General features: G+C 40.7%; 2 protein-coding genes across 9 annotated transcripts in view; one reads left to right on the top strand and one right to left on the bottom strand.

Moving 5' to 3' along the window:
• mctp1a (multiple C2 domains, transmembrane 1a) overlaps positions 1-27,934 on the top strand; it is a 149,707-nt gene that overhangs the window by 2,228 nt on the left and 119,545 nt on the right. Inside the window, exon 1 of one of the 8 annotated variants that reach the window (XM_030417211.1) lies at positions 24,728-25,054. The exons of the other annotated variants lie outside the window; for them this stretch is intronic. The gene's annotated coding sequence lies outside the window, so the exon portion shown is untranslated. Of the gene's footprint in view, positions 1-24,727; positions 25,055-27,934 lie in introns of those variants that run through there. 8 annotated transcript variants of the gene reach the window in all.
• On the bottom strand, positions 15,140-18,148 carry LOC115581803 (dentin sialophosphoprotein-like). Its single transcript, XM_030417213.1, has 3 exons — positions 18,024-18,148; positions 16,882-16,948; positions 15,140-16,363 (listed from the first exon to the last, which is right to left on the bottom strand). The coding sequence occupies exons 2-3, from the start codon at positions 16,929-16,931 to the stop codon at positions 15,244-15,246; spliced, it is 1,170 nt and encodes a 389-aa protein (XP_030273073.1). The 5' UTR covers positions 16,932-16,948; positions 18,024-18,148; the 3' UTR covers positions 15,140-15,243.

Below are 27,934 nucleotides of genomic sequence, written 5' to 3' on the forward strand. Positions count from 1 at the left end.
CTTCATTGAAATTGATCTCACAGCTTCATCACAGCACTTTCCCAGGTCAGTTACATAATACACAGAGAGATCTCACTTCGCCAAATAAAGTTGTAGCGTTCAGCATGAGCCAATATTTGCCTCCTGCTGCTGCCATGTTTATCCAGGCCTCTGTTGTTCATTTGTCGGATTTTCCACAAAGAGGAGAGCAGCTGTAAACACCACTTACCGCAACAGCTTCATCGTAGCTTATAGTACAGCGACTCATTTGCTGTTACCTTGAGTGTATACACATGTGGATGTAAAGATAAACACTACAGTGTGATTCATCTATGATGCAATGATGTCAGAGGAAGAAGAAATGAAACAGATGGCCGGAGATGATGAGAGATGAGAGGAAATAAAGGTGACGCTGGCAGATCAGACGGGGTTAGACATAATGGGAGGCGATGAGGGGATGAGATGAGGTCAAACGAGATAAAATGAGAGATGATGGTGCGCGATAAGAGAAGAGTCAAGAGTAGAGGAGTAAAGGCGAAAGAGAAAGGCGATGGGAGCGGATGAGATTAGATTACATCGGATTGTGCTTTATTAATACCCGAGGGATAATCAAGCATTATATGGCAAAGAAATCAGTGAAGTAAAGACTCAACAGCACACACGCGCGCGCGCGCACACACACACACACAAACATTATCAAGCTAAAACTGTCTACTGTCAATGCGTTCTTGTGCATGGACCTTGACGGCACCTATTTGCTTGTGCGTATTGTTGATGCACTCACAGTATGGCTGCCTAAACAAGGAAACAAGGATTATAAATCAAAGTGACACACTTCAACAGCCATCCACAAATCCAGCCCTAGGTGACTGTGTATACCTTCTCATTACTGAAATGAGAGCACAAAGCTCAGAGCCACCATTTAATAAATGAAATAAGAATATATGGAACATAACAAGTGAAACACTTTTTGACATTTTGGAAGTAAGTGAAGGGATTAATTCCAAGTCCTGAAAGTAATTTCATTATTGGCTCAATGTTGGAAAGAAATGAGCACATTTAACTTTTGCTGCTCGCAGTGCAGGGCAGTTCAATTATATATGTACAGTATCTGAGTAAGCACCTGCTGAATCACAATATTAAAAGAGTCGTATTCCTGACATTACGTTTCCATCCACTTTGCACACTCACGTGGAGAGGAGTTGTATTTATCATGCTCTCTGTCTCATTGTAAATGTCACATTTTAAAGGATTTATCCCTTGTTAGCCTTCTCTTCTATTTTTACACGATGTGATTGCAGGAGCTCAATCCATGCAGACTTTGCTTGCAAACTATAGGGTGGCCGGTGGACCAGTCAGTATGGAGTGTGCCAGTTCACCTCCTGGGAACTGCCGAAGTGCCCTAGAGCAACGCACAGAACAACAAGGCAGCCCATTCACTCTAACATCACTCTCCAAAAATTGTATGTTGATGTGTTCTGTGGGTATTTTGGGCCTGTGTGAGTAAAAGAACAATTATTGGATCAACAGAGGTTTCAATGAGTTTTGTATAAATGCATGTTTTCACTAAAGCAAAGGGACGGAATATGAAAAATTCCATTTTATCAAGTACGAACTTAAGTTTAACTTATTTTTAGTATTTCCAGCTACCTAATAATAATTTTAGAAGCAAAATCATACTTTTTACTCCACTATATTTATTTGTTAACTTTAGTAACTAGCTGCAGAACGCACGCTGCATCAGAGCCGAAGTAGTACGTAAAAAAAAAAAAAAGATAAAATGTTATTTCAATAATTTTATATTAAATATTGAATATTCACTAATAATATTGTTGATTGTTGGATCGATCTGATATTTGGTCACCTAATAGTATACATGCATACATGTAAATACATGTAAATACACATAATATATGATTTACTTTTACTTGTACTTTTGATGCTTAAGTACAAATGTCAGATACTTTAAGACTTGTACACTATGGAGGACCAAACCTGACATAAGTATAAATAAATAAATAAATAAATAAATCCATAAATGCATAAATAAATACATGAATAAATGCATAAATGCATAAATAAATACATAAATAAATAAATAAATGCTGAAATAAATGTATAAATAAATAAATGCATAAATAAATACATGCATAAATAAATGAATAAATAAATAAATGCTGAAATAAATGTATAAATAAATAAATAAAAGTATAAATAAAAGAATAAATGCTTTTTATTTATTTATACATTTCTGTTCACCTACATTTATTTATTTCTGTATTTCTGTTCACCTACATTTATTTATTTCTGTATTTCTGTATTTCTCTTCACCTACATATATTTATTTCTGTATTTCTGTGTCCATATGTAAATGAGGAGGTAGGAGGTCCTAACCTCAGTCAAGAGCATGATTGGTTACAGGAGTGTGCTCGATGAGGGTCTACTACTTCTGCCTTACTAGCAGCGCTGATTCCTGTACACTGTACAGGAATGTTGCTGGCTACCAGCAAGCCCGCTCAGCTAACTGTTAGCTGCAGTTGTTGACATTTGTTCATGTAGCTATGGTATAGTTATGAATTTGACTGGCGTTCATTTTAACTTGCGAAGGTCCCAGGTGTGCTGGTGGTGTGGTTTGAGAATCCCGTCTGGAGAGAGAGGGGTCCTCAGCCATGTCCGCTAACCAGGAAAAACATTCTGCTCATCGCTCCAAGTCATGTATATGTGTGTTCTAGACGAGCGCTACAGAGCACAAATCGTCCAAAAGTGCATGTTGTCGGTCTCATATCTTTGTCGTGAATGTCTGTACTCTCAAATAACTCAAGGGTGGAACAGGCTGAGGCATTTGTTCACGCGAAGCGGCTCGAGAGCGGCGTGGAGACCCCTTTTAGCTCTTATGTTAGCTGCTCGCTGTAGCGCAGCGTCCAGGCTACCTTGTGACACCGGTTACCATCCGGTATTTTTCATTCCGCACTGTTCAAATGGTCGCTTAAAGCCATCGTTCCGAGCCGCATACATCGTTATTAAGCTGAAGCTAAGTAGGTGTGAAAACTGTACACTGTCATACAGCCTGCTGGTCAAACAGTCTGCAGAGTACGTTGACATCCAGCCCGAGCTCAGTGCGAGGTCAATCAGCTGTGGCAAATCGTGAGACGTCCAAATCAACCTGTGATACAAACACCAGTAGCGACAATGGTCCATAGGAAAGCCCAGACATGTATCTCACTCTCGGTGGTAACGTGTCAATAGTTAACCTGGACGCTACGCTCTTAGCGCTACAGCGAGCAGCTAAAAGCTAACTAGCAGCTAACTGCTAACAGCGGTGTCCACGCCGCTCTCGAGCCGTTCGGCGTGAACAAATGCTTGATACTGTTCCACACATGAGTTGTTTAAGAGTACAGAGATTCACGACAAAGATATGAGACCGACAACATGCACTTTTGGACGATTTGTGCTCTGTAGCGCTCGTCTAGCAGTGGTTTGCAAGTCGCAGCCTCGGCTTCTCCGTGTGGATAGAAGTGTTCAAGCCACGTCAAAACGAATACACGTATACATGACTTGGAGCGATGAGCAGAATGTTTTTCCTGGTTAGCGGACATGGCTCTCCAGACAGGATTCTCAAACCACACCACCAGCACATCTGGGACCCTCGCAAGTTAAAATGAACGCCAGTTAACCTGTCACACTGGTCGAGGCCATTAAGCTAACTGGAGCTGTTTACAACGTTACAGAGAGCGAGGCTTGAGATCAGGAACCGTTTGCTTTTGTCTGGCTCTCCGATTTGACCAATCATGCTCTTGACTGAGGTTAGGACCTCCCACCTCCTCATTTACATATGGACACAGAAATACAGAAATAAATATATGTAGGTGAAGAGAAATACAGAAATACAGAAATAAATAAATGTAGGTGAACAGAAATACAGAAATAAATAAATGTAGGTGAACATAAATGTATAAATAAATAAATGTAGGTGAACATAAATGTATAAATAAATAAAAAGCATTTATTCTTTTATTTATACTTTTATTTATTTATTTATACATTTATTTCAGCATTTATTTATTTATTCATTTATTTATGCATGTATTTATTTATGCATTTATTTATTTATACATTTATTTATTTATTTCTGTATTTATTTATGCATTTATTTATTTATTTATTTATTTATACTTATGTCAGGTTTGGTCCTCCATAGTACACAAGTACTATTCTTATGAACGACTGTCACATTTACCAGAAAGATTATGTAACATGATTTATTTTCCTACTGAGTTTGAAATTATCAACAGAATCTGGTGTCCCTTTTACTAAATGTCCACAGTACACCGTATATTGATGGCTCAGAATAGCTCCGGTAGACAAGACTGTGGAGTCAAACTGTTTATTGTTTCTGTCTTTCTCTGGTGTGGTTACGGCTCTAACCTTCAGCTTCGGGGAGAGTTGCCCCTTTATTATTACCTGACTGACCTGCAACATTGCTTTAAAACAATATTGACTGCAGCCAGCATTATTCTTATTGCAGATACTTAACCCTGCTCTCATCCCGTAACCGCAAAGATTTGTAAGTACGGTTCTTAATTCCAATGAGTTACTACTGTTGCATTCATCTGCAGTTTTGAGAACTTCATGTAAACGGATTGGGGAAGCAATTTAAATCCCTGGCAATATCCTTTCCGGTTAAATTTATTTGGACCGCTCCAAAACTGATTTCTATGTGGCATGGATTTAAGAGCAGAACGCCAACTGGAGCTGTTCTTGAATTTCCATCTTGTCACTCAGCCCACTGTGTTTGGGCTATTGAAACTCAGATAAGTGTGGCGTCATTAACTAAACACATTTCTTTATCGGCCTGCAAATCAGTTTTAGGGCTGCGAAGTACATCGTTTTTTGCATCCACATTGCAACGTGCACAGGAGCAAATGCACTCAAACGCATCCTGCTATAACTTTTTTGCTGCTCACACAGTTCTTATTTTCCATGACTAATCCACAGGAGAAGTCTGTCCGGTGTACAGTAATGTCATTTAGTGTGATTTAAGGGTTCTTGTATACGTGGGAGTTTGTTGCTTGTGAGTGCATACACGAAACGGGCATCACAATCATCATTAACAAAGTAGGTAAGGCCTGCTTTGGTTGCTTGATAAAATGAACTCACCTACAAAATAAATTAATAAAGAATGATTAATTAGTTATCTTGTGTAAGTTCTTGTATGTTGTCTTGTCAAAACAAATACTGCAGAAAACCAAAATATTGCAATGGCCCAACTCAGTTGCATTACGAATCAATCACTTTGCCAGTCGCTGTGCACTGTAAGACTTTGCATCTAATCACGTTTATTACGAGGGTAGAAAGACCTAACATCCAGAAATGTGCTTGTCAAATTTAAGTGGATTGCCTCAAAAGAAAGAGGTAATCAGGATGATTAAATATCTGTGAAACAAGATCACCCTTCATAGATAGATAAATAAATGAATAAAATAAATATATAAATATATTTATATAAAATAGAAGAGGGACTAAAATACAGTGCAAAGAGATGAGTCATATCTGGCCAGTGTTCTTCTGGTTCCTTTTTACTGTACAAAACTGTGTGTGCTGTACTAGATCATTATCATCATCCCTCTTGGACTGTCGCTGTCCATGGTATTGAATCGTTAATGTAATGAGGCAGCCTGAGGGCAGCATCCCAAATCGGACTAGTAGCCTAGTTAAATGGACATAAGTGGGATAAACGAGGTTCTCTCGGGTCACCTTTCTTCACTCATCTCCATTCTCCGCTCAATTAAGTTGTGTCTTTGTTTCCTATGCTAATGCAATCAAGGAATGGACAAAAAGCAGCGTGTATTTTCACATCTATTTGAAGGAAAAATAGATATTTCATCTCAGCAAAACAGGCTAAGAGAGAAAAGAAAATCTCACTTTATTTTGCGCTATTACTCTTGAGGACACTTTTAAATTCAGTTCTCAGTCATGTCTTCTCTCTTCCGTCTGCTCAGCTCATATGGAGTAGTTTAAAATATTTAACACATATGAACCAGGGAAGTAGGTTTTTGTGTCACTGAGACGCTCACGATCTAATGCTAAATATATCCAATGTAAAATGTGTTATTCCAATCGATGGAATTGTCCTGCTGTTAGGAGACGGTACAGATGTTTTCTGGCTGAACATGCCCTGGACAAGTGCCCCATCCTCTATAACCACTCAGTTAGTATGTTGCTTGAGTTGATCAGTCATCAGTAAAACATCTGCGCATTGGGGAATTATGTTTTGATGTGTCTTAAAAGCCTTATGTAAACATTTTATTGTACAAGGTTTTGTCCACTTGCTAGAGCTCCATCGGGTCTCAGTGGACGTTTGCTGACTAATATATAAAACTGAAATGTGTTGGAGTCAGTTCACGTTGGATCTGAGATATTGTAACATTGCGATAGGTTCAGTCGTTGCAATCCTTTGTGCAGTGAGTGTGAGATGAGCCTTGTGTGGACGTCCTGTAGGAATAATGGCCTTACTCGCGGCTGTTATCTGAGTTGTGTGTGTGAGAGCAGCATCATGGCCACTTGGAAACAGCCTATGGCGTCGGCCTGGATGTGTCCTGATGGCCACCTAAATTAGGATTCATTACAGCCCAGGGGACGATCGGTTGTAACACACACTGACAAGCACATGATTGATGTTGACCTCGAAGCTGTCTGGCCGTCATGAAGTAGGAGAAAAAAAACATTTTCGCATTGCCGAAAGTGTAACTGACACCATCTGATGAGTTATAGCTCTCACTTTGTGATTAAATGTCTTTTTGTGACTGGTGTCTGCCTCCCACACATCTGAGTGTGCCTGTTTGTCTGCCATGGAAGTCTTTGAACGACCTGTGATGGGGGATTCAAGCGTTTTCACACAGGACAAGTGCAATTGTGAACAGCAGATTTAGATAAGATGTTTTTGTTTCAGGAGACGGTGTTCAGCTGGTTCAGCTTGTTTGCAGGGTTTGTAAATGTCTGGAGGTTTATGCCCAATCTCTTTGCTTCCACTTTGTCTGTGTTCGGTAGGGCTGTCAGCATTTGAAGACGTGCAACCCGGTTGCATTGCAAAACGTCGTGCCAATATGTCTGAATATGAGAGAGTGACCTAGTGATCTCAGAACGTGGTTTATCCTTGCTTTCTGCTTATTATTCCCACAGATTGAAGAGTAAATAATATTGCCTTTATCCAGTTTTGAATTTGAGTCATTTCATCAACTTTGTTTTTGCCTCTCGACGTTTTAATGGCATATTACAATAGTTATCTATTTAAATCAGTTGAAGAACTTGAGTAATTCTTGATGCAAATGCGTTGCCTTAATGCGTTAATTGAGTCATGGAACTGTTCTGCTGTAAATGAGTTCATGGATCATAATCAAAAACTGCCTGTGTGACTGCATGAGTTGAAAATGGAGGAAAGAGAGAAGTGGATGAGGGGGCAAAAAGAAGAAAACACCCGTAACGTTAAAAACTTCTGGAGCAGTTCAGTTCTGAAACTGGTGTACAACTTCAGTATTATCTTATTATATCCTGATAATATAAGCATTGGGAATATTATCTAAACAACCTTTAATAAGAAAAATGCATTACATTTATGGTTATATAACGAGCAGTGGTACAGTTGTGGCTAGAATGGCCCAAATTTTTATTGCCATTCTGGTTAATTTCTCCCAAGTGTCAGCTAAGCATTTCAGCACTAAATTCCACATCCAGATAAAGTGTCACTTGATCAGAAGCAACTTCTTACACTACGTAGATTAAGCTCTCTCTGCTTGTCTGAATTAACCTTGTGTTTTCTCAGTCGTTGCCCTCAGGTGATGCCAAAAAAAAATGTTGTCCCCTTTTCCTGTTCCTGCTCCATCTCTCCTCAGTGCTCAGCATGTCCTTGAGAGATAACCTTATACCTGCATTGTCTCTCTGTCCCCGATCTATCTCACATCTCCGTCCCCTGATCCCAGTCTTAGGGGCTCTGATACGACACCGCTCCCTTGCAGGAGCTTTCAAAGGACAAATCCAAAATGAATTCTGACCTGTCAGAAGAACAGTCTGTGTGCTGCGAGATGGGAATGCTGCACAGTGACATTGTGTTGCCCTCCAGTGTTGTTTTCTCCGGCCTCAGCTAGCCCCATTACACAGTCTCATACAAACACTGTGAAGCACATGACATTTCGACTAAGGTGTACACAGGCCTGCACAGCCATAGACCCACTGTTGTGAGCCAGAGTGTTAAGCATGACGGTGTGGACTGCTGAATGACTCTGATGTTCGACGTGCCTTCGTGAATGGCAGCACAAAGACAGGAAAGAAGAGAAAGATTGATGAGACTCGCGTAGGCTATTACTCTCTGGACTGACGGAGACATTCAGCTCTCCCCTCCTCATCTCCTCCTCGTAATGCAGCATCATGCACCGGTCATATTGTTGTGCGTAGCCTGCCCAAGGCCAACGTGTTTGAGGAATAAGGTCGCTGACGGAGCTTTAACAAACTGGAATAATTTACCCCACAATATTTGCCTGATGAAATTGAAATAATCGCTTATAAGAAATATGGCACGCAGACTAAAGGTCGAATATTAGAAGGTATAACTTTCGATATTCATGTTTCGCTTCATGTGACTACACAATTTACTTGAATATCATCAAAATGGCAATAACAACAAAAAGACGCTGCAGTTTTTTTAAAGGTAAAATATGTCACAACATACTGTACCATTATAAATGACGCATTATGATGGTACAGAGATACCCTGGCTTGCAAATCGTATAAGGGAAAAAGCAAACGCGCTTGTTTGGTACACTTCACGGCAAAACTGACTTTAGTTTGTTTATTTATCATGATAATGAAAGGCAAACTGGACCAATCCACTGAAATCGTGATACATATTGTGATTGCAATATGTCAAAAATAATCACAGTATGTGTTTGCTTGGATATCATTCAGCTTTTGAATTTTACAGTTGTCATCAGCATTTTTGTCATCTATTTAAGTTTTCTACCTAAATGCATGCACAGTGTTGACTGGCTTTGAAGAGTAGCCTATATGAAATAGAGCCCAACAGATATGGGGAGTAAAGCGTTTTGATTTTAATATATCAATTGATATATATATATATATATTATTATTATTTTTTTTTTTTTTAGCCCCAAACAAACTATATTGTCTAAAATGACACAAGAGCACTCAAACAGTAAACTTCACATGGATTGTATAATCCAAAATTACCCAAGCTTCTAATCTGCATCATAATCTCTTAAAGAAGTTTCCATATCAACCCGTATTGGACAATGTACACGCCAGTTAATCCTGTATCTATGGTAGGCAAACATCAGCCGATATTTTTGCAAACTAATGTAACAGTCCAGCTCAAATATGAATGTAGTTTTTTATGAATGTATTTCTGTATACTGATGTCATTTTATGTAGGCCATGTAATGTGCTGTATGTCAGATGTGGGATCCTTTGGGGATACTGTAAACAAACAAATAAACAACTGCTATCATCCAAAGGCCAGAAGCAGTGGCAGACATTAGTCAGAGCAGAGCAGGTAGAGAGGGGTCAGCGTTTAAATCAATAGATGGAGTTGTGGAATTAGCTTTCTAACCCTTAATGCTGCCCTCCCACATAGATTAATCATCACAGAGTCGAGTCGGACCGAAGCAGTGGCTCAGCGTAGGAAGGGCATGTGTGTGTGTGTGTGTGTAGGGAGGGTGGTCAAATTACAGGTGGCATCCAACAATAGCCGGTTACGTGATATTTGTTGATTATCCGGAGAGGATCAGTTGACTGACAGTGTAATTTTCTTGTTTAAAAGCCCAAACAAAGCCTCAGTGTCTGCCACTCACTGTGCTCTGCTTTAACCCTGAGCTTTTTAAGTGGGCTGGCCGCATGAGATGAAAGCAAGGACGCATGGACAGAGACAGACTGATTAGTATAATATGGCAGTGGCCTTTTTCGTTTCCGGACAAAACGCACGGTGACCAAAGGCTGTGGGATGTTTTTCCTGCTCCTCATGCTAATCGAACATAGATGATTTGCAACTCAATGCAGACCCCACTTCCTCAGTGGTGAGTGGATATTGAATATTTGCAAATGAGCGTCCCTGTAGCATAGACGTGCTGTCCCAATTGTCTCTGAGCCCTAAGTGTTCCTTCTGCCCATTTAGATCAATATGGGAGCACGGCTGCGGATTGGATGCACTGCGTACTAAGAGGTGGGCACGTGTGCGTCTCATTATTCCAGTTAATGATTGGGGTTTTGTGGCACCAATGTGTTCTGCAACTCTGACATGAGTTTGACACAAATAACCCACTCAAGATTTTTTCAATGAGTGGATTCCCTCATTGTCAAACAAATAACTCATTTGGGTTTCACATCAGTCTAGTCAGCAGAATGTCTCCCTAACTCAGACCATTATAAAACAAAATATCCTGACAGTAGCCTGCAGCTGTGGAGCCTAGATATTGCTTTAATTACCACATACTGGCATGAATAAAAGGAGCGGTACAATGCCTTATGTTACCTTCGGACAAATAATTCTGTCAGTTCTGCTGTTATCTTCTACAGCAAAGCTACTTCCCGACTTACTTTAAGTTAGACTTTTGGGAAAAAGAGAGATAATATTAATTTAGTTGCATTAATTGACATTTGAAATGCTTAATGACGCCACATTAAAAAAAAAACACAGGATAAGGGCAGTGGGGTGCACACGTACAGCTTTTACTGATTCTGACAACTTATTCAGACAAAAGGGATCTAATATTCCAGGACACAGAGTTCTTATGCTCCTGTTAGCAGATCACAGTCTCACATTTTGACAAGGGTTAAGGAGAGCTGCGCCTTTTGAACCTTGATGAAACATCTTTGAGTCTTTGAGCTTTCCCGGGAAGCCATTGTAATCAGCTGAAAACCCACTGTATTGATCCAGAGATAGAGGCTGGAAGAGAGTTGTGACTGTGACTTGGGGAAACATTTGCAAAAGGGGGGCCATTTATTCTAAACCGGCACCTATTCTCTGTTGGACATCTTTTCAGTAAAGGGGAGTAATCAGTGAATGTGTTAGTGACAATAGAGAGTGGACCTGAGCAGCTGTAAGACTGATATAGAGTCGAACTCGTCTGCCAATTTTCATTGCAGCTTCACTTGGTGTGAAAAAACTGGCCACTAGAAATGTTCCAGTACAATCGGGAACCTTGAAATGTGGCTGTGCAGATTTCCATTTTAGCTTCCTTTCAACATAAATTGTCAGGCAACATTGGTATCTTAATAGTTTGGTTGAAATGTTTTTGTTTGAGGGCAAAGGACAACATTTGTTGGATTATTATTTTCCTTCTTTCCGTTTCAGTTTAGCTTTTCTCTGATTATGCATACTGGCCATCTGTGAGTCAGATATTTAATCATGAAGGTATTTTGAGGTAAGGTTTGTGTGTCCACTCGTACTGTTCAGTTTACTTCACCCTGTTACGTATTCTTCCGTCTCTGGGTGTTCTCGAGTCGATAGACCGTGAGATACCCTACTCGCCACTACATTAACAGGGAAGTGAGGTTCATTTTGCTCCAGGCACACATAAATGTCTTGTAACTTAACAGTTAGAGGCTGGACGGAAGCTTGGGGGACCTGTTCTACTAATATTATAGATTATGCTTTAGCAGAAAGAGGTTATGTTGAATTGATTCAAACTATGTACATTTTAAGCACTTAAGTGAGGCCGGAGCAATCTGTAATGAACTAAACTGCAGATAAAAGGGAGGTTCCTATATCACCACCATGACATGCAGTAGTTAGTGTGGAGTAAAAAGGTCAGGGTGAAACAAATGTGAATTATTATTAATGTAATATAATAGTATAATGCCAAATGAAGAAAAGTCAAGGAGAGAGACTTCAGATGAGTCCGTAGGAAAACATGGTTGGACAGCCCAGTGTCACTCAGACGTGACCGACTGTGACAGCTTGAGGACTTTAATCCTAATAAAACCATTTTTCTAAATGTTATTATTGATATGACAGATAGGACAAACGCATCACATAAGATAATGTGGCAAGTCTGAATATCCTCAGAAAGGTGATAAAAGAGACTCAGGCGTACTCAGCTGTTAGATTCTTTGCCTGTTGGCCTGCCGTCCCAGCCGGAGCAGGCAGACAGCTTGCAGCCATGGCTGCCGCTGTCCCGATACATCGGTGTGGAAGGATGCACCTCATCGTGGCTGAGCAGAGCAGGACATAGAGCAGTTTTTCACATCAAGGCCTGTTTTGTTCGTTAAAGGCATGCCGATGGCGTTATGAAAAAAACACTGGCGACAGGCCGCTGTGGATGTGTGATGTGAGCGATCACTATTATACAGATATGCTCTGAGCATTTTTTGACGGTCTTATCTTGACTTTTTTTGTGAGTGGCTCATGACAAAGCTAGTGTTTGGGTAGTGATGGCTCAGGGTCTCTTTAGACTCAAATGATATATACAGCCAGCCGGTATCACTTGAATCTGTCTTGTACCTTTTAAGAGACATTTGCTTTACACTTTAAGGGAAATCAAATGTTCCGCAGATACAAGAATACTTCAGGAACAGTAGGTCAGCAAACATCTAGCCACAAAGCGTTGGGACTTAAAAAAAGAAAAAAAGTAAATTAGTTCTGGATTGAAGATTCATCGTTATTTTACATTTTTTTTACACTTGTGCTCTAGTGAGGCGAGTGTTTACTTCAAGAGCAGTGTCTTTTGTGCTTGGCTAGTGAAGTACATCATAAGGCGCCACATTAATGCTCCAGCCAGTATCTGCCTTCTTACACACAGTGGTCACGGTAGAGTTGACCTTTTAGAATTGGCCATGATGTAAAAACTGGGAATTGACCCAGTTGCTGCTACTGACTGCAGCTTCACTGGGTAAACATGGTCAAATGCTTATTTCGCTCTCCCTGTCTGCACGATTCATTTCATAGAAGTTCTGATCAGAAAAATTACAGCTACCAGACTTGATCTAAGTCTTTGGAGTCATTCGGGTCCCCGAAAGCTTTTCAGTTCATAAATGCTGTTTTTCTGTGAAGCTGCCATCTTTCTGAATGAACCCACCGGCTTGTTTATGGGTTTATTAAGGGCTGTGGCTGTGTGAGAGAAACATCATTTTGGCACATGATCATAACACCAGCAAAGTGATAACCACAGTAGAGAAAACAACTGACAGCAACATCACTGTGGTATTTCTGTGCTTTAATTCTGTCTCAGCATGCAGACTTGGGGGATCAGCTGACGGTCAGCTCAGCCTGAAACTGACAGCGTGAAGTCAGTGTGTATTGGGCACCAATGTGAGCTGCCATGTACTGACACTGCTAATATTGCTGCTGAATTTGGCCGGAGCTCGGAAGGGACTTAGTGCCACCTACTGGTGAAAAGCTGTTGTGGATCTCTGGAGAGGAAACTGGCAGGAAGTGATTGGAGAGGCTTTTGGCTGGATGGATGCGATGCTCAGCCTTCCATTAAAATCAAACCAAGGCCACTTTCTGCGCAGTCTGTTGTCTCTCTCTGAGATTAAGAGGCACTTGTACAATGATTTTAAAAATGTTATTGCCGTATGCCATCACTTCTGAATAGAAATCATTGTCTCTCTTTTTGAGTAATTCAAATATGAATTGAAAGGAATATGATTACACTTTGTTACTGGTTGTAACCTTGTTCCATATTCTGTTTATCAAACTAGCCTCTGGTCAAATATGCTGTACGGTCAATAGTTATTAAAGGTACACTTTCTGCAGATGTGTGTGTGCGAGCATGAGGGCATGGGAGACATAGATAAATAAAAAGTGCTTTTTTTTGTGAGCCATTTATGTTTTGGTGTTATTTTGCTCTTTTTGAAGTCTGATTTGCTGCGGAGTCTGATAATTTATTCAAGCGTCTAATATTATCTAAACCTCCTCTCTGTAGTTCCTTCTTTCTTCTTCTGTGGTTACACTGACAGACAGGACCGTGGCGAGAAAGAAGTGCATGACTGAAGGAGGCTTTTGCAGGTTTTATATTGCTATGGATTTACATCCCCAACTCACGTTTGTGTGTTTATGTGTCGCGCATACATACAGGCAAGTTGTATTCGTATCTGCAATTGTTAGTTACACAGTAAAATTTGGGTATCATTCCTAGAAGGATTAATAAAAATCAGTGTTCCTCTTCACACCAGAAACCAGTCTCAGTGTGGAGCCCGGTCTAATCCTAGATCTTGGACCTCATCCCGAGTACTACAGCAGCCAGGCGCACACAGTTTAACTGATATTTCCTCTCCGCTGTAAGCAGTATGTGTAACTGGCTTGCCTATTGTTGCGTTTGTTGTCCTCGGAGCACCCACTGGAAAATTATTCATCTTAAGATGCCGTTAATGTGAGCAGTTATGTTTTATCAATCGATCAAAGTCGCCTCAGGTTAAATCAGTTCAGCTGTTTCCTCTAGGAATGAATGCGTCACTAAATATTCTTGAGTGGAGTGAAATAGAAATCTACATTTCTTACGACACTGACTTTTTCTCAGGTTCTGATGAAGCTGGGATGCTTTCAGATGGACGAGTGTCAAGATCGTTTTTCCCTGTTAATGTAGGCGTCTTGAAACATTTGATCTGTATCTCTGCCACACGTTTTCTCCCTCCCTTTTGAACTTTCGACTAATACCTCATGAGTGAAGATTTATTTTGCAGGGCTGCACGCTTAATGGGAAAATAATCAAAATGGCAATAGGGCTAGGTTGCACCATCCGAATGGCAAGAAGCTGCTTTTTATTTGATGGGGGTGCAACGTCATAATGAAATACTGCCGGGCTGCTGTGTGTTTGTGTGGCGCAGACACCAACAAATGTCACATCGTCATGGTTTTAAAAGTTCCTTCAGTAAAGATTCAACTGTCATGCAAAAATAATCATTCCCACTGACTGAGAATCATAGCGCAACAGCAACATGCCAAAATAATCACGACACGATGTTTTGACCACACCGCACAGCCCTGCTCAAAGTACATAATGTAGCAAGTCATTTTTATTTGTGAGTGGGATGCGGACAGGTGGTTTTATGCTACTAAATAACTCATAAATCACGCTGATATACACTGCAGCACCTCCACAGTTCAGGGGCAGGTGAAATGGTCTTTTTCAGTCTATTAGAACTGGAGATCATACTTGTTATGCACAATTCTTTATTTACTCAACATAGCAATTCACATTCTCAGATCCTTGGATGACAGAAAGGTGTATAAGGAATTTTCTGGTTGAATTGAGTCTTTCAGTCTTCATCTTCAAACCTCTCCCATTTATGATACATATGAGGATGGAAAAGGTCGCCGAGATAAGACTTAATTTTCTTTACGGTGCCCACTCCTCTTACGTTTTTGTTCTTCGTTGCTTTCTCTGGTGTTGGAGGTGCTGCCCCTCCCCGTTCCTCAGCATTCTGGTGGCCAAATGTCTTTACATTTCCTCTCATTTCCTGTTCATCCATCCATTCCTTCCACTCTCTCTCCATCAACAAAGCCTCCTCCTCGTTTGTGCCATTCATCAGGACTCTTTCCCCCTCACCCTCGCTGGTCATGGAGCCGGGATTTTGGCGAAAGGGATTCTTTGAGATTTTCTCCTCTTCTTTCCTCATCAACTGGCTGGTGCCAGTTTGGTTTTCCTGTTGATCCGATTCTGCTGGTTGTGAGCTGGTGTCACAGCCAGGGGAGACATCACTGGTTTCACTGCCACTGGTTTTACCGTCACTGGTGTTACTGTTAGGGGAGCCGTCAATGGTTTCACTGCTACTGTTTTCACTGCCACAGGTTTTACTGTCAATGGCGTCACTGTTAGGGGAGCCGTCAATGGTTTCACTGCTACAGGTTTTACTGCCACTGGTATTACTGTTAGGGGAGTCGTCACTGGTTTCACAGCTACTGGTTTTACTGTCACTGGTCTCACTGTTAGGGGAGCTGTCACTGGTTTCACTGCTACTGGTTTTACTGTCACCGCCAGGAGAAACGTCACTGGTTTCACTTTCACTGGAGTCACCATCAGTGAAGACATCTGAGAAAGTCCTCAACACCATTTTTTTCAAAAGCACACATTTTGTCCCCTGGTTCAGTGGTTCTGCCTCCTCCTCCTCGCAGTTTCCTTCCTCCATTTGCCTTAGCCAATTTGATGTCTTCCAGTCTCTGTCCACTGTGATGTGATGTAGGGAACTCTCCCTTAATACTTGGACCATCGCCTCAAGCCATTGTGCGTGATTCTCATCCACCATCTCGAACAGGTCAAGACTCATGAGAAAGAATTCTGAACGCAACTCTGCGGATCGCTTCTCCACCTCTTTATTCACCATCCTGTTGATCCATGTGATGCAGAACCTCCGGTCCTTTGCTGCCTGTTGTCGACTCCTGAGCAGTGATTAAGACAAAGGACAGTTAAAAGAAAACAGATTTAACTAATATAGGTTGTTTCTGTATTGATAAATGTTTCAGAAGCAATTGCTAGAATTGCATTTACGCTTTGTGTTAGATAAATCAAAATGTAGATATGAATTTTTCTTGGTTGATTCAAAATTCTGATTTTTTTTTCACCTTCACACCGAGATTTATATAACTAATAAACACAACTCTTTGTAAGCTATTTTAACGGCCTGTAACTGAGTGTTTAAGTACATTTTAGCTCCCTCTTATATGATTTTATTTAGTGTATACTGTTATACTCTGTTGGCATGTGTGCAGAAAAAAGTTTGCTGCTCTGGTCCTGAAAGTGCACACGCAATTTGTAATCCTCGGCTCAAATGTTTTTACTTTTCCAAAAGTCATGCTGAAAACCGTCTGATTCTGGTCCATGGCCTGTTGATCGATGCATCTTTAGTGCAACACAAACATATGTTTAACTTTTGCCCCCCCAAAAAAGAAAATTGTACCTGAAAATAGAGAAACCCAGACGTTCCTTTCCACAAGGATTTGCCATCATGCTCTTCCCCAAGTTTGCTGTGGAAAAATAAGAGACATGGTCATTCTGGAATTTAAATTGGTGTGGATTAACTTTTGATAAAACTTTAACCGGACTGACACTGATAATACAGATAGTAATACACAACCCTGTAGCTAAGACAACAGGCTTAGCTTGTAAACAAAAACTTTAAGTGAGGGTTATTTGTGTAACCAAGGTGAAAAATAAACAAAAGATTATACAGGATATTTAAATAAAAACTGACAGATTATTATAATATTGAGTTACAGTGTACAGCGCCATTCTCTCCTCTTTAAGATTAAGAGCAATTACTGACATTCATATTTCCCTCCTGATTTCCAAAATTCAGTGAATCCCTGCCTGTTTAAGTGTTGCCTAGCAACAGAAATTCTTAGGCCCAGGAACTATGTATTTAAAGGGGACATATCAGTGTTTATAACAGTAAAGTGAGATAAATGTTTGTTATAGCTCTGAGTTGATTAGCAATGTGATTATAAAAACATTGTGTTGGTTAGTGGCCACAGTAAATGAGATAACGCCCTCCAGCTGTGTACATTAAGCAATTGCAAAGGCTGAAGCTGAAGCAAACACCAGCTCACACAGTTGGTGGGTAGTATATCTTTCTTCATGGACCAATTATGCAATACTATTTTGAAAAAAGCTCCTGAAGAAAAATATTTAACAGTCATTCACTTTAACCAAAAAAGCTTTACATAATCTCTGTTATATGTATGCCAGGATATTTAAAGCACACTTTATACACTAATCAAAATTACTGAGGGATTTTGGGATATGGGTGCATAGCTGCATGTGCATGGATATGCAATAAAAGTCTAATGAAACGTTTTGCATTATTTGTGGGGACCCAAAATAGTCATAAAACATAAAACAAAACAATCAAGTGAAACACTGGAATATCTCAATATAACTTATTTTGAGTAGTGTTTATACTTTTCTGTACAGACAGTTTGACGGTTAGTTTGCTCTGCACATGCAATATTGACTGCCACTGTATCATTTTCTTCACTACACTCTTGAATAATAACATCATGCGCTTGTTTTTCATAAGAATGTCCCGCTAAATAGACTTACCTCAGTAACTTAAGTCTCTCCTCACGTCGTCTTTTCTTTATGTAGCTGCACAAAACTTGTTTTTTCTTGTGTATAAATTTGAAATTCATAGAGCTATGCAACATCTTCACCAGAACTGTGTTGCCATGCGACATCCTAGAGCATTTAAATCATGCTTAAATTTTAAACAAACAAATAATAACAATAATAAAGAATATATATATATATATATATATGATGTGGATTTTCCTTATGTAATCTAGTGTAATGTTAATGTAAGGTTATATCATGCCACATAATGGTGTATTAGGCACACTATTATTGTGTTGTTTATGTTGTTTCATGTTTTGTCATGAGATTTTAAATCATTACAGCAAAATATGGTGTATCTTTCCATTTTTATCCCCACATCAATGCGCACAATTTCCGTTTATGCCCTTTTTATTCCGTCGTTCTCACGCTTAACATTCTCACACACATAAACAAAAACAGTTGCCCTATCGACAACAACATGTTTGTATTATTGCTTACGGCTTGCTATTTTTAATCTTAACATAATGAGGAATTTATAGAAACAACACGTGACAAATAGTGGTAGGGTGTGTAAATCCGGCTTATTTTTCCAATTCCCACTGGAGGCCTGCCAGCCACTCTGTGCTGCGCTGGAGTCTCCACCTCCAACAGGTGGCTGCTATTTCTAAGTGACGATAACGACGGAGCGCTATAAAAAGGCTCGTCATGTCACAGCATTTCTTTTCATTTCACCTTGTTCCAGTGTTTATCTCGACCTCTCCTTGTTTGCTCACCTCTTTTATTGATATATTTTTTATCATTCGGTCTTTGTCTTATCAGCATCTCTTAGTATTTTGCTTGCTTCTCCATCTCAAGGACTAAAAGCGGAGATGTTGGGGAGCATTCCCGACTTGTAAAGGTCTATACTAAGAGGTGTGAGGAGGGTCGTGTTCATTTTCATCTTGGGAGGCGCTTGGTGGGAGGCACGTTCATCCACAAGTGTGTTTATTCATTGGTCTGACACAAGAGTGGTCCACCCTCTCCTGTGACCTCTGAATCTGTGAGCTTAGGCGAGAATTCCTGTTCCCATTTGCGAGCACATCTGCTGCTGACACACCAGCTAATATAGTCCTCCATGACACACATATCCCATTAACTCTCTGTCTCTCTCAGTCCTCTGACCGTATTATTTTGCTGTGAGAGACGCTGGGACTGTAAGCACCATCATCCATGAGCTCCACGGAATCAGGGGTGAGTGTCATGTGAGATTGCTGGATTTATAACAAAGAAATTAACATAATTTTCACTCTTTACGCAATACTAGAATGTAGTTTTTTCATATAATGTCTGCACTGTAAACTGATCCCACATGCAGCCAACTTCCAACCCTCAAATAAAATAAACATCAGTGAGAAAGAATCTGATTTGTGTTCCTCTCGGTTGGATCAGAGTTTGACTTTTAGATTCATGCGCTCTTTGTTTCAACACATTCAAACAGTAAGTGACTGCCGATTGCACACCTGAGAGACTTTTCTGGATTGTGACATGTTTCTCATTACTGGTCATTACCTCGCTGCTCACCACAGACACAGCACGCACACCCCACCCAGCCTTTTTTGTTCTTTTCATGTCCTTGTGTGTGAGTCATGCACCCGTACATCTCAGAAATAGGCACATTAATATGGATGGATGTCACGCAGCACAAATGGAGCTGTTTGTTTGTGTACGCAGTGGATGATACTATGTAAATCTGGACTCACGACTAAAGTAAAACCGCACAGTCTGTCCTGTGTCTGCGCGTGCTCACGCATACAATCCGACCCTCATTTTGAGACGTGTTGATTTCTCTCGCAGAAATGCTGAAAACAGATGCGAGGATTCACGTGATGATGACAATGCAACCACGTGGACTGATCAGAATGGTGCCCATCACCTTAATAAGACATTTTTGTGACAGAAATCTGTGACCGTTTACCATCTGTAAAGAGTGAGTGAGAGTGAGTGAGCTTTTCTAATTGTTTTGTGTTTTTTTTAATTATTGTTGCTTGACAGTGTGGTCAGAAGTGTCAGGGAATGTTACTTTCTGTCAGCCATCAGTTCATCACCGTCTATCTGTCCCTTTACAAGCTTTAATCAGAAAATCTCTCCTGCTGCTCAAACTCATTTATTCTCTTTTTCAGTTTTCCCATCAGGACAAATCAGTTTTATCTCATTTTTTGATGAAATATTCTGTGACGATATCTTTCTTTTTTTTACTGTGTTGCATTCTGTATGATAACATGAAGTGATCTTCCGGATTCATAGTAAAAAGCCGGCTTGGCTGCACCAGTACCTCATTAAAATCCTCCTCGGACTAATTTGGCCAAGACCTTACTAACTAATCATACAAGAGGGAGAGTCAGCGCAGAGCTAATGTAAACTGTGTAGATGAGTAAGAAGGTCCCTATTATTAAACTTCAGCAGCCTGGGGCAAGGACAGTTTTCATCATGAAGTCTCTTGCAGAACCAGATTTTTTTTTTTTATTATTATTATTGAAGAATTCACAAGGGTGATTTTAAAGGGAACAGGGGTTTTAATAGAACCATGTGTTGAGGTATGACTGCATGTGGGTGTTGTTCTGATGAAAGAGGATGAATCACTGGGTGAACCTGCAAGGTTTGCTACTACAATGGCTGAGGTCTCAAGTGTGCGCCTCCCTCCAGGTCTGGAGTGTAGGCTGCTGTGATGACGCATTGTGTGGGGGGAAGACTCCTGGGTTGTTCACGGAAAAGCCTTTCCCACCTGAAAACTTTTGGAGTGGCCGTGATGATAAATGCTGCATTTCCGTGTCTATATCTGTTCGCTAGTGTTTATTTCTGTTGTTCGTGGATAACCCGCGAATTTAGGTATTTTGGGGTCTGTTGCAAATATAGATATTGTGGTGCCACGCAGAGCTATTTCCATAGCAGCTTTGGTGGAGGTCCATAGCTCACAGTCAAAGTATTTACACATTTACACAGGAAGAAATCCTCAAATACGAGTCAGATATCGTCCTCTCTAGTGACAGTAGGCCAGCAGACAGTAATACATTGCACCCGCAGTAAAGTGGGCGGAGGTATTGTTGTAATCGTTTCATAAATTATTTTTGTCAATTTGATGACCTCAAATAGAAACACAGGAGCGCCCTGAATAATTTAGTCATACTATAGCGTATGTTATAGTTGGCGGTTATTCATCTGTCTGAGATTTGGTAATCCAATAGGTAACAAGAACTGCAATCCCATAAAGGGTCAGTGGGTTAAGTTGATTGTAAATGTTTTAAAGGCTGCAGTACAGTAAGATGATGCAATTTCCTGACATTACCAGACTGTTCTACTCTTTCTAGTACTTGCCTTCATCCACTTAATCAATATGTGTTCATCGCTGCCGATTTTTTATGAAAAATCTCATTGTGTAAATATTTTGTGGCAGCACCGACAGTCATCTCTACAATTTTGTTGCAATAACGATATCGAAGTTTTCGATCAAAAATATTGTGATATTTGATTTTATCGACCAGTCCATGCATTTATGAATTGCTCTTAGGTAGATTTGAAAAAAAAAAAAGAAAAAGATAAATGCTATATAGTGTTACACAATATAGCCTGAAAACATTGCGATATTACCATTTAACGTATGTCTATTTAAATTCTTTTCACACTGGAGGTTATTTAACCACTAATCATATAAAAATAAAGATTATATTGGAAGTTGCAATATTTGAGGTGTAGAAAAGCTGCATGTTCCAACCGTTTTTCTGGTACCTTTAGCTCCTCTGCTCGCTTGGCTAGCTAGTTTTCCCATACTCTTAAATGCACTTGAGTTAATCGTTATAGCCATCTCAATGTGTGGCTGTATTTATTTTTTGATTAAATTACTTTTTAGTTGTTGGGTGGATGGATGCAGATGGGTCTGTCTCTGTTTGTCCTCAGATGAATCATACATTAAAGACATTTTATGCAGACATCAAAGTTGCTGCCCCAGTTGAACATTGCAGCGTTAGCTCTGTTAGAAAAGTCTGGGGTGTACAACATCGGTGGATGAGCTGAGCTCATGTGCAAAGCTCAGCCACGATGCATTTGCAGTAACTTGACAAATTAATTAAAAAGGGACAAAGTGTGATTCAGAGTCCAGCCGGGGCAAAGAATCTAATAAGAATGAAAAAATGTGCAGTTCGCATTAAATTTAGTCCACGGACAACCTCATTTGGTTTTTAGATTCATTTCAGAAATGATGCCATGTTATAATGAGACTCCATAATTGTGTTAAATCATTTTTTTTTTTTAAACTTAGCAGTGTAATGTTCAAGGAGTCATTCAAGCCACAGACACATTTACAACTACAAGACAGCTGCCTATGTGATTTGGAACTCAGAATAAGCTTTGTTTTAATGAGGTCATGACCTCTGTTGCCTTTTGCTGCCACTCAAATTACAGTCACCTGCAACCCACCCAAACAGAAAAGTTCAACTTGAGCTTCGACATCAGTTCACTTATTGTTCAGTTCACACAAAACAGTATTGTAATACATTGTGTGTTTATTCAGGAACCCAGCATCAAATTACTTGAGGCGGCTCAGAGTGACAAATACAGGTTCGGTTCCACCAATTACATAAAGGTCACAGCGTTCCTTCACTTATGTCCTCTAATTGGGGTGACCAATTGGCAATCTGACTGAAGCAGAGGCTCTCTGAGGATACTGACAAGTCAAACTTGAGGGGAGACAAAGGGCAGACAGAGGGTTGGGCACGTAACCGAGAAAGTTAGGAGGGTGACAGTAGTAGAAGTATTGAAGTGATGAAGCAAGCAAAGTCAAGGAGGGGTGGAGGATGGGAGAGAGGGAAAGAAAGAGACATGGGCAGAGACAAAAGGAAACTGAGCAGGGAGATGAATCCATTTATAGATCCAGGGGAAGCAGTGATTGTCCCAGGGGAGGTACGCTGTACCTGGCCGGGCTCCCAGTGTGTGCCTCCTCTGCTGGCAGCCACTGGGTCCTTTCAGCTTTTAACCTGACTATGCCCTTTGTACATCACAGGCAGCATCTCTTCCCCTTTCCTCTGACTTAAATCCTGTCATCTACCCCTATGCTCTTTCCATTTAGTCACTTCTGCTGTGTTTCCCTTTTTTTAATAATTTCTACTTAGTTCCGTTTTGTTTCAACCTTTGTCTGCTGTCCTTGTTCTACTACCATGCTTTGCATTTGTGAAGCTGCCTCTGTTTACACTTTTTTTTGGACATCCTCATGCTCTTTATTAGTGATGCTGAGGCTTGTCTCTAATTAGTGCCACCGGCAGTTTTTTACATCACAACTAAGGCCTGTCTGTTGTGATGCTTTTGGCTTTTTGTTGCAGCTGTTACAAGCCAGTGTAGAGGAGGAGATATCTTAGATCTCAGAAAGAGACTTACAGCCCTAAACATATATATTCTTTTAAATGATCATGATCACATCACGAGGTATAGGACAATAAAAGATTTTATTGCGGGTCGTGATTACAAATGCTCACAATAAATTGACCTTTGTGAATTGTTATTATCAGGATAATCGTAAATCGGGATAATCTTAAATATCCTCACATGACTAACTTGATGCACAGTCCTGTATCGGTTTCCTGAGTTGTTTTGCATTACCAACGTCTATCAGCATGGCTTTGATAAGTTAAATCGGATGTGAGTAAATACTGTGGATTCAAAATGAAAAACCAAGAAAGGGAGATAAGGTTACCATCAATTTATTATCCTTTATTTGTGCAGACAGACCTTGTAATTTAGGATTACCGTTATTGTTTTTCACAAAAGAAAAAGCATGTGTCCCATCAGTGGTGCAATGAAATATTTGTTTCTTGACGAAATGTAATGTTTAGGTGTTTCAAGTACGATTGAGTGCAATTTTAGTTTTTATTTTAAAGTTTTAAGAATATTTAGACGATCAGGATATAATTGGGAATGGCAATTATGTTGGACTGGATAATCGCGACATGAAATTTTCATATCGTCCCATGTCTACATGTTAGGTATGTTTGTAGCTAATGGCTATTTTAATCAATAAAATAATGATAATAGATAAAGACAAATGAACTAGAGACCGACAGACTGTGACTTCTCAGTAGTCATTACCACATCATTGCATGAGGGTTGCACCATGCTCATCATTGAACTCAGCCTTCATTTAAACCTTGCGCCTCCAAGATCTGTCCACAGGCAGACATATTAACACCAGGCAAAGAAGAACTTCTGCTGTAGTTTCCTCTAGAGGAATATAAACAGTAGGAGTACATATATACATATATCTATGAATGAAAAAACAGCGACCAATCTGATCCACTGGATCAATATCGGGTCGACAGTGACATATTAAGCCGTTCGAGTATCGGCCATTGTGTGACCGACCTACATTAACGTCAGTTTCTACGTTAATATCATTCTAATTTTGAGTGTGTCTACTATTCATTCACTCATGGCCGGATAGTGACTCAGTCTGTGGTGCCACAGCAGTCCTTGGCCTCCTTGGCGCCGGTGGGGGTTTGGCCCTCAGAACTGGCAGATGCAGCGAGTTGGAATATTCTATCAGGAAGAGTTGGAGTGGGCTCGGGCATCCCTATTGTATGATCATCTTATATTTAAATCTCTACTATGCTCATCTTTCGCACCCATGCCTTTTTCAGTCATCATTTTTGAGCAGGGTATTCACAGTCATCATATATTTCTACTGTGTACACAGATTCAAGAGAAGGATGCATAATGAACAATGAGTGTGTGGGTGAACATTCAGAAGATTCAAGGCTCACACACATACACACACACACACACAGACACACCAGCACATACACACACTGGTTCTAAGAGCTGAACCGTCAAAAAACACAGACTTCAGATGCACAAGAGAAGAGAAGAGAAGAGAAGAGAAGAGAAGAGAAGAGAAGAGAAAGGGAATAGATGAGCAGTGAAAGTATATCAGGAACATTAATTATAAAAGGGGCAGGAGTTGGGTTAAGGACCTGCCACCTGTACCAAAGCGACCTGCGGTGAGCTCCCCTGTTTCCTGCGTGTATAGAGATTGGTTGATCCCTATAATTGTATGCAGAGCCCACTCCTGGTGGCTACTACATTTACTTAATTGATTATTGATTTGAAGTCTAGAGTAAATGTCACCAGCTTAAAAATAAATAAGACCAGTGTTTTCTCTGTAATTGTTGTGCAGCAGTGGCGGCAGGGTGTCCGACCTGGTTGGTCTTAGTTTCCTATAAGTGATTGTGGCAATATTGTTTACATTGAGATATTTAATAATGACTAAAGGTAAACTTCTATGCCCAGGTTTGTATGCTTGTTTCTGTTTTTTTTTTTTTTTTTTCTTTGTTATCTAGATTAAAAATATAAAAATGTATGTATGGATGTGGAGGAAACACTTAAGATATCCTTTTTGTCTGTGTGGACTTGTCTGCCTGCCTCTCTCTCTCTATCTGATCCACTTCTCCCCCTGCCCATCTGTCTGCCTGCTCGCTGAGTCCACCATGCCACTTCCCGCACTGATAAAGCCTGTGCTGCAGCAGTAAGAGAATGATGGGAGAGGAGACGCTTGCAGAGGCTTTGGAGAGCTTCTGTCAGCTGCACTGTCACTCATGTCATTTAGGATTTATGGCTGAAGTGTTGTCTGTGCAAGTATGCACTATGTGTTGTACTGATGTTGTGCCGTGCATACTCGTGTGTTTATGTGTGTGTGTGTGTGTGTGTTTGTGTGCTCATGCTCCGTGATGTGTGGTGAGTAATGAGCAGGCAGATGGTGCACACTCCAGGGTTCGGTGGTGTTGACATGCCAGCACGGGAGATTCAGGCGAGGATGGAGACATGGCATGGGTGTGTTTGTTTATCGCATATACATGTGTGCACCAGCGTGAGTGTGCGCAGAAAAACAACAAGCTCACATCTAGACTGTACACTGGCATGTGTAAAGACACTTGTTTTGTCGCCTCAGGATCAGTGCTGGAAGGTTTCGGTGTTTGCACAAGCATGAAGCTGTACACACTGTAGCTTCGCCACATGTTCTCTAAATAAATATAGGCCACGTGAATGTGCAAATGCACATATTGTACGGTACATGCAGTCGTTTTTCTCTGAGTGCCACTGGTGTTGGTTGTATAATTTCTGAACCTGTCAGAATTGCTGTGGCTTAAGGAGAAATGTGCTTTATTAACGAGTGCACTGAGGCATCGGAACCACTCTGTTGTTGTTGCTGCGTTTTTACTTGAGAGATCGGAGTGATTTTCAGTTTCATTTGTTCTGCACGGCTATAGGCTACGAGGATGAGGTGCGCTGTGTTGGATTGAACTCGAAGCCATAAGACCTGCTGACAGACAGCGCCGAACAAGCCTCATGCAGCACCACACATGAAAGGGACAGCTGTCGTGTCCTGCCGTCTGACTCTGTTGTAATATAAGAACATACACTCTCTCTCTCTCTCTCTCTCTCTCTCTCTCCCTCACACACATGGATACACTGTCAGACACACACACACGCACACTCCCTCTCTGTGCCTCGACTGTGTTTTTGTCGTGACTCTGCAGGGCAGTCGGTGCCAGGAAGCGGAGTGGCACCTCCCTGCTGTCGTGCCCCCTGTCTGGCCTGGCAAGCGCCCTGTTTTATCCCTCTTAAATGCAAAGAGATCTGCAAGATGTCACAGAAAAAAGGCCAGAGATGTATGTTCTGTCTGTAACGAGAGCCTTTTTTTTTTTTTTACATTTCAGCCCCCCCTTTGCTGTATCATTCTAGTATTTACTGGTGTTTTTTTTCATATCTGCTCTATTGTTTCACCCTATGCTGCTGTCAAAATGTGTTTTTCCTATTGTTTCCTGTATCTGCCATCTCATCTCCTCTTCCTCCTCTATGTCCCGCTGGTTCACCTTTCAGCTCTTTTATGCTTCACTTCACCAAAACACTTTTTTTTGCCCCCGACTCCTAAAGTGAACCTTTCCACATTTTCTTCCAGGGGCGGACTGCGTGTTTTTCCCGCGGACTGATAGCTCCAGGCAAGGAGCAGCCCGCCGTATGAGGGAAATGAATAGCTGGCAGGCTGAAAAAGCACGGCAGACAGGACTGACAGAGAGAAAGAAGTAAAGAAGCAGAGACTGGCTTTTACATTATTCACAGCTTACATATGTACTCAAGAGGAGAATAAATGATACCGTTAAGAGCAAAGGATGCAGGGATGTCTCCAACATGAAATATGCACGCACAGATTGTGCACATTCATCTTGTATGATATCCCCCCAGTGTCCATGTTGTTTATCGGCTGAATAGTGTAAGTAAAAAGCCTCATTAAAGGCAGTTTTTCGTCATGCAATTGTTGGGACAACTCCCAGGGACAGCAGATAGAACTTAGCTTTTTTTTGCTGTATCTGGTGCAAAACATAATTGTACACTGTCCAACAAATAAATGAGTGAAATCATTGGACAGCAAAGTGAAAAACCTGCGCTACCTCTGCACTACCTCATGATGTCCTGTGGGGGAAGTGCCCACTCAGCAGGAAAGCGGTGGCTCCAGTGTCGGTGGTAATTGGTTTCAGAGGGAAAGTTCAGCCCGTGTATTGTTCAGCAATGAAGAAATGATTGTTGCAGTTTGCCGGGTTTTTTTACCTGCTCTTCACATGTCTGTTGCGGTGTGTGAAGGGGTCGCACACCACCAGAAGTCAGCCAAATTACTTCTTCAACGCTCTAACAAACAGCAGCAGGGAAAGTAGCTTATTAGGTTTTCAAACAGTGGAAGGAAGGATGACTTTAGCAGAAGTTTATATTGAGGGAGGCGAGTATAGGAAAATTGCGTGAAGTTTTGTGGTGACAGGATTTTGTGCAACATCAGCAGTTTTTTTTTAGGGTTGTGGGTTTTATGACTAATCCAGCCTCGCACTCCC

Source organism: Sparus aurata, chromosome 5 (assembly GCF_900880675.1).
Source record: "Sparus aurata chromosome 5, fSpaAur1.1, whole genome shotgun sequence".
Classification (NCBI taxonomy): domain Eukaryota; kingdom Metazoa; phylum Chordata; class Actinopteri; order Spariformes; family Sparidae; genus Sparus; species Sparus aurata.